The sequence below is a fragment of the Synchiropus splendidus genome, chromosome 18 (genome assembly GCF_027744825.2).
Source record: "Synchiropus splendidus isolate RoL2022-P1 chromosome 18, RoL_Sspl_1.0, whole genome shotgun sequence".
Taxonomy (NCBI): domain Eukaryota; kingdom Metazoa; phylum Chordata; class Actinopteri; order Syngnathiformes; family Callionymidae; genus Synchiropus; species Synchiropus splendidus.
This window is the reverse complement of record NC_071351.1, coordinates 2,388,168-2,404,982: the sequence shown is the minus strand read 5'-3', so window position 1 is coordinate 2,404,982 and position 16,815 is coordinate 2,388,168. Positions and strand designations below refer to the sequence as shown.

Below are 16,815 nucleotides of genomic sequence, written 5' to 3'. Positions count from 1 at the left end.
AAGTTCTTTCTGGTGACTTAAGTGTCCTCATATATTCTCCTCCTGCTGTATTGAGGCCAGAAGGCTTGCGCAGACTGTGAGCCAGAAACCCCTGTTTTATGTGACAGGAGCCTTTGGAGGGTTGTGGAGCTTGTGTTGAGATAGAGTGATAAGTTGTTGCACACCCCGATGTCTGTTTCAGAGCCAGGAAGGGAGACACTCGACAAGTGCTCATGTTTACAGTGACAGGACTGTGCTGGTGTTGGGGCTCCCAGGCTCGAGCTGACTTTGAATTCATGCTCCGAGAAGAGAGATCTAATCTTACAATCGTGTGTTTTGGCCTGAGGCCTTGTTGTCGGGAGATGCAAGAACAGCTGATAGAGGGGCAAAATCATCACACCGCCTAAAACAGGTCATGTTATTTAGATCCCAATAGTGCTTCAATTAACTCATGAAGAGAACCTCTTAATCATCAAGCCTCACATTACAACCTCCATGACTCCTGACTTCCACCATGTTTTTATGCCTGCCAAGAGCAGACGAGCGCAAATCTTACAAACCATGCGTCACGCCAGTGTGACATCATCAACAAGTGACATATTTTCATTCACAAGATTGATAATTTTGCATATAAATATTTTATGTTTCAAAAATTGCGCTAATAACAGTGTCAATAATGTGTAACAGTGTTAATAATGAAAACATATTTTTGCGCGAAACTGCGTAGCGTGACATAATCAACAAGTAACATATTTTCATTCACAAGATTGATAATTTTGCATATAAATATTATGTTTCAAAAATCGTGCTGACAGTGTCAATAATGTGTAACAGTGTTAATAATGAAAATATATTTTTGCGCAAAACTGCGTAGCATGACATTATCAACAAGTGACATATTTTCATTCACAAGATTGATAATTTTGCATATAAATATGTTTCAAAAATCGTGCTGATGACAGTGTCAATAATGTCTAACAGTGTTAATACTGAAAATATATTTTTGCGCAAAGCTGCGTAGCGTCACATCACCAACAAGTGACATATTCTCATTCGCAAGATTGATAATTTTGCATATAAATATTATGTTTCAAAAATCGTGCTAATAACAGTGTCAATAATGTGTTACAGTGTTAATAATGAAAACTTATTTTTGGGCGCAACTGCGTAGCGTGACATCATCAACAAGTGACATATTTTCATTCACAAGATTGATAATTTTGCATGTTACTCTTACGTGTTGCCAAAATTGCGCTAATAACAGTGTCAATAATGTGTAACAGTGTTAATAATGAAAATATATTTTTGTGCGAAACTGCGTAGCATGACATTATCAACAAGTGATATATTTTCATTCACAAGATTGATAATTTTACATGTTACTCTTTTATGTGTTGCAAAAATTGCGCTAATAACAGTATCAAAAATGTGTAACAGTGTTAATAAGTGTTAATAATGAAAACATCTTTTTGCGCGAAACTGCGTAGCGTGACGTCATCAGAATGCGGCAGCGCGGACGCAGTGTCACTGTCGTCCCTTAGCGACACGCGATGTATTGCGCATGCGTATCCGGTAGGTCTGCCCGTCGAACTTTTGTCGTCAGGATCGTTTTAATGACTTCAACTGTTGCTCTGTGTCATGGACGTTGTGGAGCAACACAAGTGGTTCAATTCCATTTTACTGGCGGTTTATGGAGCAGTGTCATTGGCTTTTAGGGATGACGTGCCTGCCGTACAGTATTGAAAATATATCTTTCAGGATTGAGCTCACGATGTGGATATGAGAGTACAGTTGACAATGCCACTAAATCATATCTCCAGTTGTGTATTGAGATGTCAAGCAGACTGTGTGTGGCCGTCTGTGTCCCCCGTGTTTGTTTTTGGCACCTGTCTGTTTCTGTTTGTGCTGAGATCCCCAGGTTTGCGTTTGAGTGTGTGTGGTTGCTCCACTTCCCATTTGCTGCTGTGTCGCTTGGCGGGGGGCTGCAAGGCAAAGGAATGGGGAAAATGCATCATGGAAGAAAAGCAAACGATGTTAGATTAGATTCTATTCATGGAATTTAGGAGCGCGATTTAAATGGGATTAGTCAGGCCAGAACTAACATTTGCAGGCTACCCAAGCGTTTTATAGAGTGGTGCGTTTGAGTCCTTTGTAGTTTTCAGGTCAGTGTTGTTGAGGCTTTTTTGTATTGTTTAAATGAAGCAAGTGTCTTGGGCATCCAGTCAGTGGGAGGACTGAGGAGATCCTGGAAAAGTTGGCAACACTTGGTTGGTGGCTGTGCCCACCTCCAGCCACTAGGGACGGACCTGCAGACAGAAAGGGGGAGGGAGGACTGAAGTTGGGAAAAGGTGCCTCGGAGAGACGGGCCACAACCTTTACTCCTGCTCCTGTTCCCCTCGATAATCCGTACAGATGCCGCTTCCCCACAGAAGGTAGCAGCTCAAGCCCCGTCTCTGACACGTATCTTCTCTTGCTTATTCTCGGAGCGAGCGGACAGGTGGATCTGATGGCGAGGGGATCGTCTCCGCTGCTGCCGGCTCCTGGCAGCCTGGTGCGGGTCGCGCTCCTGCTCGGCTCGCTGTCTTCCATGTGCCGGATCTTTGCGTCGTGCCAGGAGTTGCCCACGAACGGAGTGAACGGCTACAGCCTCCACCCGCCCTACTTCAACCTGGCGGAAGGCACCAAAATCACGGCGACGGCGACCTGCGGGGAGGACGACACCGGCAGGACCCTGCACGACTTGTACTGCAAGCTGGTTGGCGGCCCAGTCTCTGGAGACCCGAGTCAGACCATCCAGGTGAGTGGAGCCGTCCTATATATTATTTATATGTTGAAAAAACTTCGTAGTGTGGTGTAAACATTTCCATGATGCCACTTCTAGCGGTTACACATGACACACTGGTTCGTCCCAGTTTCATTTCGAAAGTTTGAGCCAAGTGTGACCTGTTGAAATACTTAGAATAACTTTTTTCAATTGTATGTGTTGCGTGTTACTCATCCCCCCTCATCCTATCACGTGAATTACATTTTCCATTTAGTCGTTTGGAATTATTATTTACATAATGCTGATTAAAAAAAAATAAAATTTAAGCCTAAGAAGTAGTCTCAGAAATGAATCTAGCTGTGGCTCTGAGCGGGTGATGCCTTTTATGACCCAAATGATCCGCTCCATACAGTCCAGTCACTTTCATTTCTTTTATCTGAGCTCGTATTTGCAGGCTTACACACTTGACTGCGCTCAGAGTTGAACAGAGGGGGTCAGCAGTGTGCATAAATCTGCTGCTACCCTGCCAAGTCATTATTTCATGCACCGCTTCCTTTGTGGGACTTGGCATCTCGGTCCACTTATGTAAGGACTGCTCTCCCCATCGTTCACTAAAATACAACTTGTCGTCTTTTGTGTTGTGTTGCATGCTCACACAGATGACTTTATGAAGTGCTGATGAGTTTACAGGCCTCTGTTAGAACAATCACCAGCTCATTGTGTGTTGGACCATTAAGCTCCAAGTATCACTAGTAACAGGATTATTGCGGTTCCATGGATTAACCATTAAAAGCATCACTGCAGGCAATAACAGACACGCTCGCTGCTCTTTCTGTCTCCCACCTGCTCCCCACATTCCTCATGGTGATTGACCCATGTCCTCCAATCAGCCTGGGTTTATCTGCGCCGCAGCCAAAGATTATCAGAATGTCGGTGCTGCTCTCTTTGGGAGATCTTGTCTTTTTTTTCCCAGGTCAAGTTCAGCCGTTCGAGAGGCAATTGAAATTTAAACTGACAGGAAAAACCAAGAATGTGTGGCTGGTAACATGAAGATAGACGAGAGGGAAGGAGTGGAGACAAAGAACATGCTGCCTCAGGCTACTGTGGCACAGAGAAATGCCTGACAAGTTATCCTGAAGACAGGACCTTCCTCAGTCATTTCAACTGCAAATATATACACTTAAACTGCTCATATTTTTGTCAGAGCCGTAACAGTTTAAATGCTGACCCATGTAAATGAATGCTTAGTCCCAGTCGAATTACTACTACCCAACTATGACTTGTGACTTGATCAGGACACATCTACGTTTGAATTCGTTTCAAGGCCTACGATGACAGGTCAATGCTGTGCATCTTGTAAGAGTACTAGCAATGACCTTAGGCCCAGATTAGCGTCTGGTTTTAATGGATAGTAATTGATCAAAATGAAGGAGATAATTTCCCGATTATTATGGATGTTTTTGAGTGTTCCCATGAAGAGAGGATAGGTTTTGAAAAACAAGTACAGAGTGCAAGTGCGTTGCTGTGCTTCTAAGTTGTTTCTTTAAATGATGTGAATTTCTGCTGTGCATCCTCTCATCAGTTTTAACTCTACTCAATTTGTTTTAAGTTTGAAAGTTGCTCTGCAATTGACTCAGGAAATCCCCCAAATGTGCCTTAGAAATCCAGTCATTAGATCAAGGAATGGTGCTTCATGTGTTCAGGGCAAGAGGTTTAGCTCACATTGGCGAGCTATTGTGGCTCTACTCAATCCCTCCCTCTTCCACTACAAAACACGCACTTTTTTGTACTCGGCTTAATCCTGTTTTTATTTGGTGGAGAGACGCAGCAGTGTTTTTATTAATTAAAAACAGCAGGACAGTGGAATGTGTGTGTTAGTGTGGGAGACACCTGTCTCATAGACAGCCAATGATAGCTTTGTTCTCACTTACTGAGTAGATCCGACCCAAACCTGCATCACTTTAGCAAGTAAAACCTTTGTTATATATTATATTGTATATCATATTCATGAGACACAGTAGGTAAAAACAAAGGATATGGAACTTGTTTTTTTTTATTACAATTTTAATTATTATTTAAAATGTTATTAGTTTAAATTGTCCATTTAAATCATTGACTATTTGTACAAAGAAATATGGATGGGGAACAAACTTTGGCGATAAAAATGTTCAAAACAACATCACTATTATTCTGTTCATTGTATTACATAAAAAAGAGAGTTTGTGGCTAAAAACCCACTTGTTTCAATTATGATTTTTTTATGCTACATTATTGCCTTACATTTATTGTATCTGTATATGTTGCACTGGAAACATTGCTGACTGCAGTGGGCTAAATTGACAGGTGGCGGTTGCAAGATGGAGGCCCTATGACACACACGAAGAAGAGATTCTAATGAATGAAAAAAACCCTTTAAATGTTTGTGAATACAGATGAAACCAACACCAAACTCTCATTGATTTTAAGTTCGGCTTTTCCAGTTGATGATAAAGTTTCATTTATGAAAATTAAAATAATGAGTGGTAGAAAAATAGTGTTTGACCCTCCTCTAAAATATGAGGAAACGGTGTCTGAGAGTTGGTCACATACTGAGGAAAGTGAAGTGGTTAGGTGACATTGATACCAAGAATCCTCTGTTTAAAGGAGTGAGATGGAAAAAAAAAGGTATTTCATAAATTGACAGGTGTTCCTGGAGAAGCACATCCCCAGGGGACATGGATTCCTCACCCAAAACGTCTGACTTATGCCCCTGAAAGTGTGGAGAGAAATGGGAGTCTCTCTGAAATGCGTCTCTCCCCGATATCCAGATTGAATCCGTGTGTTTATATGCAGGTGACTCCTGATGAGAGGACGTAAAGTTGCAGAAATGATAGAGGATTAACTGTCGATGCATTTCAAGTAGTCTGTTTTTTCTTTCGATTGGTTATCAGGTTAATTGACTGCTAATAGTGATTGTGAGTGGAAGGCAGGAAGGGAAACCAAGGCAAATAGTGGGCAGCGACCTTTGACTCCACTCACCTCCCGTGATAACATCTCCTCACTCATCCTTTTGTTTGAGCTGGCGCTTGTTTAGTTTATGCTAATGCTCTCAGAGCTGACGCTCGTGCTCAGACAACCACCTTGGATTAGACGGGGCAGAGGGAGGGGCCAGCTCAAGTATTCTGTTTTCAGAGTGGCCTTGATTTTAATGTATATTTCTGTGGGGGTTTGGACACTCATATTATGTGATATCGAATAAGATGTGTGTCATGCTATCCTGTAAGTGGTCTTAGAAAGGGTCATAGTAGCTGGGTGGGGTCACATTTCTGTTCAAAGAAGCTCAACTTGGGGCCTTCGGGGTGATTTGTTTTTTCTTCTTTTTGACTGTGACTTTGACTTGTTGGTGTCAAGATAGGACCCGCTCATTGTAACTGACACGTGGCTTTACACACGAGCGTCATTTCGTTATTTGGAGGAAAATGATAAACTTCAGTTGCTGACTGGTTTTGACAGTTTCCACCGCTGCAGGTGAGCCTCTCGTCGGCGTGTTCTGCAGTGAAGCCAGCTGCTGCGTTGATGGACGTGAACTAAAAATATCAGGGTTGATGAAATATGTAATCATCCAAATGTAATTAGCGGCTTTCATCAGTGGAAAAGGGAGGGAATAAGTGTTCAAGTATTCACTTGATTTAAGCGTTGCTGCTGTAAATTGTGTTTGCTGGAAGTAAGCTGTGAGATTGAAAATATATTCACTGTTAGAAGGTGTATTTGACTATTTCAGCGCAGGTAATATTGTTGAGCGGTCTCTCATGTTCTCCCTAAACCTGAGACCTTTTCTCATGCCTCTGTCTCCTCAGGGCCAGTACTGTGACATCTGCAGTCAGGGGGACAGTGATCGCGCCCATCCAATCACCAACGCCATCGATGGAACAGAGAGATGGTGGCAGAGCCCACCTCTCTCACGCAGCACTGAGTACAACGAGGTTAACGTGACGCTGGATCTCGGGCAGGTAAGAGTTTGTGCACTGAAACACCTATGTGTTCTCTCCTTACACAATGTAATAAAAGTTATGAAATTTAAGGCAGCCATTTTCACATTAAGCATTATTTCAAAACAATCCACTCTGTTACTTCCTGTGCTTCAAGTGAAGTGTATTTAAATGTCAGTCTTTCAATGCTGTGCTTTTGTGCCAAGCTCTCCTGCTCGAGTGCCTTTCTTACTCATCAGGAGAGAGACATTCATTCAAGGGTGTGTGCGCGCGCGTGCGCGAGTGTGTGGACTTGTGTTTCCCACTTCTGTGTTGTCTGCCGTGACAGCCTTTTCCCTCGTTCTGTCTTTTATGTTTACTCACGACCGTCGTTCCTCCCTCTCATGCCCCTCGCTCAATAGAGAGGCAGAGAGCTGTGACTGTCACTGTTAGTGTGGGAGCTGCTTGTGAAGGCTTTTAATCAGCTTGTTTACCTAGTGGCGGTAAAAGAAGAATCATGCAATCTCTGGTAAAGCTGGTAAAATGTAAAGAAATGTTACTCAACGCGGCAACATGATTCTGAGGGATTTGCTGCAGTTCCATCCTGCATTTTAATTCTTTTTGTTGTTGTTGAAAATGTGGACGTTCCACCTGCCTTTCCTCTGTAAAGCCAATAATATTTTAAATATTTTGCATGTTTTCCAATTTAAAAAATAGTTGTGGTCTATTGTGCAAACACAGATTCAGAGAAAATCTTTTTACACTCAAGAGATGGAAGGTCAGCGGGAGAGAGAGATTTGTCCTTCATAAATTTGTTGTGTCCAAAGGTAAGAATAAGATACACTTCGCAAAGGTCGTCTTGTAAAGCTGACCTGTGGCGGTTTAGTTAATGCTAAAACCTCAGTCAAGGAGTAGTAGATGGTAAAGGTTTACCACTGTTAAATATTCCCAGGTCGTCCACCAGGACAGATAAAATGCCAGTTAAGACAGGAGAGCGGGATCTGCTTCTACAAAGTGACCCCCACACAAAATTCTGTCCTCTGTCTGAGTGGGAAAAAAAGGATGGAAAGATCGGAATGTTAGTTAACCTGTCTCAACCTGTGAAGGGGAGGGCTTTTTAGATTACCCCCCATGTTTTCTTTCACCCTCCAGCCATGGCTGTGTGTGGAGCAAGTGCTTCCACCTCTTTCCCACTGTACCTTTCAAAAGGCTTCGCTGTTATCTGGCTAATTGCTGTGCTAATTAACAGCTCGGGTCATTTGAGGTTGAGAAGGGTGACATGGCTTCAAGTCAGTTCTGGCTGGCTGAAAGAAGCTAAATATGCATCCTTTTTTCCAATGAACTTCAGTCAAGAGTTTGCCGTTACAAGCTGCCTATCGGTGTTTCTGTCTGTGTCGCTGTGTAGCGTAGAGAGAGGCACCCTTTGAAACTATAGAACCTGAACTGTCCTTTATAATGTTGTGAAGAACAAACAGATTTTTTCAACTTCATGGTGGATTTTGTTTTAGAATAGAACAAGTAAAATTAGTTATAAAAAAGGATGTCTGTATTTCCGTAACGGTGCCCAAATGAATATTCTTAAAATAATCTAATAATTGTATCTATAAATCAGATGGTACGGACAAAAACAACAACCCATTATAGCAGCTCTACGTCAATGGCTGGAGAACGGAAGCGTTTGACTGACACGTTAAACAGCTCCCAGTGCCTCGAACAATCTCAATTCAATCAAACATGGCAAAACAAAGATGGTCCTCATTCAATAGCGGAGGTCGGTTATCAAAGAAACACACACTCTCTCTCAAGTGGCTTTGGTTTCCTGGTCGTTTGGCAGATGTCCCTGTTAGTCAGATATGTGCTGCTGAGGTAGTTGCATTGTTCGCCCAGCGCAACAGTGTGTTTGGTGCCAACTGCTCCTGTTTGCATGCTTCCTGCTGAGCTTCCTGCCATTGATGTGGTTAGAATGTTAGCGTCACCTGTGCAGTGCCACGGACATGCCAGAGTCAGGGGTGTTATGGCATCGGTGAGATTTTATTTTGGAAAATCTCTTATTTTCTTAAGTTAGTGCCCATAAGTTAGGTTTTTTTGTTGCATTTAATACAAGCCAGGTGCTGAAAAAAAATTACACAGTGATCTTTGAACGTATGAGTCAGTCAAACTTGAGCTCTTTTAACACTGAAGTTTGTTCAGTTTAACTTACCGAACTTCATCTTTCAGTCCTACTGTATAATAGATTTGGCTTTTTTGGATCAGTCATTCACTCTCCATCACCAATTTTGGCTTATCACCCTGCGTTGTTCTCATCTGGAACCAAAGAAACTCAATGTTTGTCTGTCATTCAAAGAGAGTTGGAAAAGGAGCTTGAGGAAACAGAAGAGAATGACCTTAATAGGAGAGATTCTGAAGCTCAGAGGAGATGCATACTGGATCTTGTTATTGTGACCTCTATATAAGAGCCAACATTTAAAGTTTAGCTTATAGGGTTAGATGCATTTTTGAAGTAAGGAGGAGGTCAAGCAGACATAGATTTTCTGTCAATCAAATCTGTATAATTGCTATGCCACAGCAACCAACCACTTCCATTTATGGCTTTATCTCACTGCTTATTCAAACATGGCTTCAATCTCTGCAAACTGCCCCTCACTACTGGAGCTCCCTGGTCATGTCTTCAGCTCCTCTATGTCTTTACCATCCGTTTTCAACCCATCCATCTCCTCATGTCTTATCTGTCAGCCTCTTCCTCCAGCTTTCTGTCACCCTTACGTACTCCCATCAGTCTGCTCGAGCTTCTCCCTGACCTCCTACCGCAGGAGAGATAAGTCCAGGGCAGGCCAAAGGTGTTGCAGAGATTGATGGGCAGCTGTGAAAAAGAGGAAAAACTTAAATCACTGGCTGCACTGTTTCGCTTGACATTCTCAACCTGCTAGTTTTTACAGTTGTCCTTGATCCACCATCATGCCAATTTGAGTATGTGGTCAATGCAAACAGGCAGCAGTTAGCAAGTATGGAGGGGAAACTGGGTGTGAGTAGTTTTAGAAATTAACCAGCAAACTGATTTGTGTAGAAAACAATGTTCAATGGTAACTCGAGTAGATCAGTGTGCAGTTGAATGATACAATTAAAGGGAGTATAATGGACTTTCTGTGCCAGCACTGTCCTCAGAGAAACCAATGGCTTGAAACTGTTTACTTCTTGCTCTCCGGACCCAAGAATAGAATGATGCTAATGCGGGTCTGCCATGTTTCCAGAGTTCATTTAATGTCAAATAAGACTTAACCTGTCTTCTATTTCAGTCGGTGCCACTCAACTCATAATTTAATTTCTCATAATAGCGTATATGCTGCCGTGTGCCTGGAATGAATTCAGGCTTGAAATCTACCCCGAGTCTGTTATCATTCCTCGTATTTAACTTTCCAATATTTTCATGAATGGAGACAGATAGGCTGAGCCCCTGACAATCATTTTAAGAAAGGGGCCAGGAAGAACAGAAACCTGGAAGGAGACACAAAAGTTCAGAGACAAAGAAAGAGGTTTGATTGTGGTAATGTGAGAGCAAATATTGGTTTAAACCAGGTCAACCCAGTGTTTGAGTTTCCCTGCTTTTCCCTAGCGCCTGCTTTCAAAAGGTCAGTGAGTTCACATCTACTGATGCTAGGAAATGTGCTTATTCATTACCAAATTTAGTTTCAGTCATTCATTTGTTAAAAGCATATCTCAACCAGCTTCTTCAGTTCATGTTTTCACTTTTCTATATCCCTGTTTTGTCATAAATTGCAGGTTGATTTTGATGATTTAAATGGAATTCTACGCGTTACTAAATGCAGGGAGCGCCGGCATGTTGACCTTAGCGCACAGCTTTTTGGTTGCCGCCCGAAAGTGACCTTTAAGTCGTGCAGATTCAGGAATGTCCCCCTCCTCAGCAAATAAAGGAGTGGATTGAGAGATGAATCAGGAGGAAGATGAGTGAAGCAATCACGTTTTCCCATCGTCATAAATCTGTGACTTGAATGGTGTCTGTGTACATAGTGGTGTCACAACTGGGTGTGTGGATGAGACAATCCACACAAAGAGAAGAAATCGAAGATTTTAAAGTCACTCGATTCATAAGACTCTGGGGTATCCAACCATCTGAGCCCACAACTTATGGTGCGCAGCCATAAATATTGTTTGTCACAACCTGTCAGAGTTGCAACTTTAAATTTGTCTTTGTAACAAACGCCACGGCATAATATAAAGCAGTGTATATATTGATACCTTGTACCCAAGTTATCAATAAATACTCTTCCCAGATTGGATGCTGTAAACAATTCTGTTCATGTTGGTTGTGTGCTCATATTCCTTCTTCTCTTCTATGAGTTTAATGAACGTGAATTGGCTTTTGTTCACCTCTGTGAGGAAATGAACAGGGTCTTTTTAGAAGCTTAGTCAGAGTTCAGCGACTGTGACCGACTGAAGGGCTCCACGGGGGCAAAGTCTGCATTTAAAGCCCAATTACACTGGGAAACTATGGCGATAACCATTGAAAGGGAGGGAGTCTATGCTCGTTCTGGTTCACATACCTCTCTTTAAAAACCGGGGGATTTGACGCATTAAAGAGACACCGTTAGTCGTCAGAAGAGTTTAATCTTTCGGCCAACTGCCGGCTTGTTCTCCTCATCTAAGCGGCCACTGATACATTTAGATATTTGCTGTGACAGGCAGGCTGAGAGAGGTGTTTATGGCTGAAGGAGGCAAACAAGCTGTGCAACTGTGACAGCTTCTATTAAACCCAACAGCTGGCCAGACTCAAGCCAACATTCAAATGAAGTCTTTAACTGTAACACATGCTGGGGATTTTTCAAATAGCAGGGCGCATCTCTGGCTTCACTGCTTCCAACATTATGTGCCTGCGCTAAGTCATGCTTTATATTGCTCTGAAATGTCCATCTCTGACTGATTTCTGTCATTTTTTTTGCCACTGAAAACATTTTTCATTGCTTGAGCTTATCTATCCCTCTTTGTTCTTATCACACTGCTTCCCATCACCCATCCCTCCCTGTTTATTAATTTGCCCTCGCTGTCTGCTGCAGAGAAAGATTCCAACAAATGAAAGGAGTTGCACAAGTGGAACGTGCAGAAAGTCAAGGTCATGGCAAGGGAAGCCTCCCTTCCTTCTGCCTGTCCTCCCTTTCTTGGCCTGTCTCCTTCATTAATTTTCTCTTTCCTCTGGCTTCCGAGTGTTGCCACAGTTGGGATACTTGAAGTTCCAAGTGGAACTGCTCTCCTTCTGCTGGAAGCATTTCAGGCTGTAACATGTCAGACACTTGACATTTCAGTGTAGAGAGTTTTTTGAATGAGTCCTCTCATGAGAGGATGGGGAACAGGAGATATTTATCTTTTTATGATGCCTGTTTTAGCTCCATCTGGAATTATTTTTTGTGCTTTATTTCTTCTGCATAGTAATGGTGATGATGATTTACACAGAGCTGTTGCTTATCCTGAAACAACCCACTTCTCTCCTAAACCCCAAGGAAGGCATTGAAGTGGTGGAACCAGGTTTGTCAGGATAACAAGGAGCCAACACTTTCAGCAGTAGCAGCCCAGTCCTCAAATTTATCTTTCCTACCTTCCTTTCCAGCTCTCCAGCGTCAGCTCCTCCCGCACCTCTAGACATCCCTCTTTATCTTTTCCCCTTTGCTGTCTCGGCCTTTTTCCTGACTTCGTCTGATAAGAAGGCTGAGAAGACAGCGAGGTCGGCCTTTCCATGACGACACCCTTTATCTCTTTCCCTTCTCTGACCAAGGACTCTCACAGATAGTTTAATCTTTCGCTGCTTGTTCTCTGGTTTTCTTCCCTGATACCTTCAAGTCAATGATTTTACTGCTCGAGTTGTGGCACACACTCATGTTCAAGTTCCAAGGTAGATACAGTGTTGTGTGCAGGTTCTCCTCTTCCCTTGACATTGATTCAGCATCAGTGGTATTTTGTCGCTGTGGGTTTCGTTTAGGCAGTTGTCTGGTGCGGCTCTGTAATAGGAACTTAGCATTTGCTTGAGACTTGGAGTAGCGTTGCTGCTTCTATTCTTGGAAAGGTCGCAAAGGAGGTCAGCGCCAACACTAAGCCACCCACCTGTGCTGCCACAGTGTGTCGATCAACATAAAAACAATCAAATTTGGACTGTTGTCTTGTATACCTTGAGTATGCTTGATCATGCTGTCAATTGTTAAGCTAGTGGGCTATCAAAATAGTCAGTGCTAGTCAGTGTTCTCTTTCATTTGGAACCACCCATCCTGCAGGCCTCATAAAGTAACTTGCCGGTCAGATGTGGCCCCCGGGCCTTTGGTTTGACATGCATCTCTCACATTAATAGGAGTTGGTGGACTCTTCACCCAATGTTTGCAGGGTAATATGATGATGGCAAGCTCACCTACCATCACAAACAAAATGTCCATCAGTGGCAGTTATTTAAAATGTATGGTTCATTTTGGATCACAATTAATTCCATCATCAAGTGTCCTGATATTGTTCCATCCCAGTCGTTGTTTCGCTGAAGACTTGCACAAAGTCCTGCAGCTTAAGTTGCCAGTGGCATGTGACATCAGCTCAGAGATTTCCTAACAAAGTCACCGCATTCCTTTTGTAGGAAGTAAATATTTCCGACTTGGTGACATCCCTGGAACGCAGCTTATCACCACGGCTTAACCCCACTTTTCTGTCTTGCCGTGACATGTCAGAACTGTTGGAACATATAGGTATGTGCCGCAGCTCAGCGAGAGGCTGGAAAGATGAAGACAGACGGCCTGTAATCTTTACATTTCTGGAGTGTTGTAGAAACACTGGCTGAGCGTGTACAGGCCGGCACTTGATGAGGAGATGCTCTGGATGTTTCTGGATATCTGTAGCCTGTGGGCAGTGAAACACCAGCTGGAGAACTGTGGGATTCAAATATGGATAGCGAGGACAGCCCAGATGTTTTCCATTATTGGTTTCATTTTAAACAAAGGCAGGACTAGTGGTGGTATTTTTGCTCATGTTTTGATCTACCTTTCCCTGGTTTGCAGAGGAGAGTAAATTATTATTACCTTGGGCTTTAACCCTATTAGCCCAACACTTACAGGTCAGTTTGGAGTGTGGTCACTCCCAAAACGACAAAACGAGTTTTGTATGTGGGTCGTTCACACCCTCACCCTCCCCAGGGCAGCCAAACCCCTCCAGAGAACCACTATGGCCTGGGGCTGAAGACATAAAAAGCTGGAGAGATAGCTAACCTGCCGGAATGCTAGTTTGGTTTCCTTGGGGTTTCATGTCAGATTTCCTCACCAACCTCAGCGGTTTTACACTAGTCAGTTCACCGTTCTTACAAAAACGCTCCTCATCTCTTAAGTAAAGGTAATGACCTGGATTTTGACTTTTTTTTTATCATGAATTTGAGAAGAAAAACCACTGTGTTGCTCTTCCATCTTGACTGGTTCTGCAGGTTATTATGGGAATATTACATCTCCATGCCGCATTGCTTCACATGAAAAATGCCTTGTGTTTTAAGATTCCTCAAACTGGCAAGTGTAACATTATATCCTGTGAATGGAGGGTGTCGCTGTCCAGCCGTCCTGCTATTAAATTTTACACAAAATTTGATTTTGGCTGCCGTCACTGTTGGGACAACACTGGACCATGCTGTTCCCACGTTCAGCCTTTTATGTAAAAGGCGTAATAACGGCAATTTCTCCGCCTCGAACAGGCTCAGTAAAAGACCAGCACAATGGCTGGCTTTTTACACTGCCTTCACCCGAGCCATAAACACACCAGGCGTGTTCAGACAACCCTTCATACAAGCGCCTTTGTTTTGTGCATAGTGAACCCCAAACTGCTTTTGTTTACCCTCGCCAGCAGACTGAGAACACGGCTTCACACCGTGTCAAGTCCTCAGTCAGGCGGATAAATCAGCTGTCAGGTGAAGTCAAACCCGGCTCGCTTCTTATGGAGTTGTTATTCGGCAAGTGGTAAACGGTGAAGCACACATCTATTTGCCGGAACATGATACGAGTGAGAGTATTCCTTTCAGATTCCTCCATTTGAATTGCGTCTGTCGGTGCTCTTCAGGAATTTCAAAGGAAATGCAGACATGCATTTCAGAACCCCTGGAGAGATGACGCGCCAGCTGGAGCAGACATGACAGATCTGTGTTCCTTCCCTTCTCATCTCTTCTCCCTGTCATTTTGTATTGTGTTCTGTAAAGTTTGCAGGATTTAAGAGCCAATGTGATAGAGGGTTATCTCTGCTGTGGAGCAATAAACTGACGTGGGTTTTTGGCAAGCCATGAAAGAGCCAGATCGATTCATCACAGAAGTGAAAGGGATTTTTTTTTCCCCTCGAAAACATGAATGGAACAAAGAGTGGAGAAGGATGACGAAAGAAGAAATTAATACACGTCCAAGTGGGATTAGGACTGGTACAAAGGTTCAAGGAAGACACGTGCTGTAACTTGGAATGCATGGAATGGCCCTGGTTCCTGAGACACTGGTACATACAGACTCAAGCTGGCGTTATTTTGAAATTTGATGTCAGGATCAGAACCGTGTATTTCTGTGTGCATCCAGCTGTCTTCTGTCTGGCACCACCTGATGTGTCACAATCATTGCCAGACAGCAATCTCATAAAAGGATGATTTAGTGGAAGCCGAATAAATTCATTGTACTATTCTTACTCCGTATAACTAGTTCTAACTTGAGTGTAAATAAGGATGATGATGTGAAACATTTACAGTATGTAGTGGCCATTTTAAATCATTTTCTCTATCAATCTTTTTTCCCCTTTGATTCCCCCATGTGATGCAGCAGTAATGAAAACATGCTCAGGACACGATGTCTTTATATAGGAGCTGTTCCAATAATCTCTTCATATGGCCCAGATTGGTAGAGTCTGGTCTTCGCTCACCAGCTGCATCAATTCATCACTTTGATAGGGCTCATTAGTTCAGCAAGGAAACCAGGCAGTTGTCCAGATAACGGCAAGTAATCTCCCACTCAATCACGTCATGTTGGCACTTCTATCATTAGAAGAGTGGCAGCAGCTCAGCAGGCTGTGTCTTCTCTGCAGGAGGTTTTGGACTCAAATGTTCATCTGCTGTGCGTCCCTCAGATCTTTTCCCCAAATTTTTGGTTTCACTCTCTGCGTTTGACATTTACCCATCAGCAAAACCATTTCATTGATAACATTTTTCATGCAAAAGCCACTTAACCCTCACACTTTTTAAAGCATTAAAGCTACCTCCTTGAAATGGCAATTCCTAGCTTGACATCTATTTATTGTTGTCTTATGTTTCTCTAGTCTTTAAAGTGCCCTTAATTCAAATAGGTGACCTGCTCCCCTGCGTTCAGGTTTCCCTCCTCCATCCTTTCGCTGTCCCTTTGTTGTCCCCTCTTATCTCCATGGTTACCTGAGGCACTGGGAATGTGGTGCCACCAAGGAATGTGTACAATTATTAAACCAGCCAGGAGCCAGACACACAAACACACACACACACACACACACACACACACACACACACACACACACACACACACACACACACACACACACACACACACACACACACACACACACACACACACACACACACACACACACACACACACACACACACACCTGCATTCTTTGCACATAGATTGTTGCCTATATGTGGTTGGTATTTCTGAACCTTCATCAGTGTTTGAACCGCAATAATGGATGTAGCTTTTCGTTTTCTGGTTGTGGGTCACCTGTGGTTGCATTTCCACTTCTCCTTATCCTTCACCTGAGTTTGACCCGGTTCTGGCTGTTCAGTTCCACAGCAATAGTGGACTGATTGATGGGTCTGTAGTAGATTTATGGAGACTGACCTCTAAAGCTGCTACTAATCCATAAATTCTTTGGTGGTGCGAGTGTGAGGGGCAAAATGAGTGTCAGAGACGCCAGCCCTTTGTGTGACTGTGTGTGCCATGGACCTTATATGTAGCCCAGTTCTACTTTCATAGTCTGCTTGAGCTTTTCTTGAAAAGCGAAGCAGAATGTCGGCTGCTTCCTGCAAGACATTTATTCCAATAAATTGTCTTGAAATGTAATAAAATCTGTCAGATTTTTTTTCTTTCCGTCATGGTGTTGCACCCA

General features: G+C 43.0%; 1 protein-coding gene across 4 annotated transcripts in view; it reads left to right on the top strand.

The window, feature by feature from the left end:
* lama5 (laminin, alpha 5) overlaps window positions 1-16,815 on the top strand; it is a 50,682-nt gene that overhangs the window by 3,953 nt on the left and 29,914 nt on the right. For 2 of the 4 annotated variants that reach the window (XM_053848755.1, XM_053848752.1), the window contains exons 1-2: window positions 1,574-2,776; window positions 6,580-6,732. In XM_053848755.1, the coding sequence (XP_053704730.1) occupies window positions 2,486-2,776; window positions 6,580-6,732 (444 nt within the window). In that variant the 5' untranslated portion in view covers window positions 1,574-2,485. Of the gene's footprint in view, window positions 1-1,573; window positions 2,777-6,579; window positions 6,733-16,815 lie in introns of those variants that run through there. The other 2 variants (XM_053848754.1, XM_053848753.1) reach the window with 2 other exon arrangements.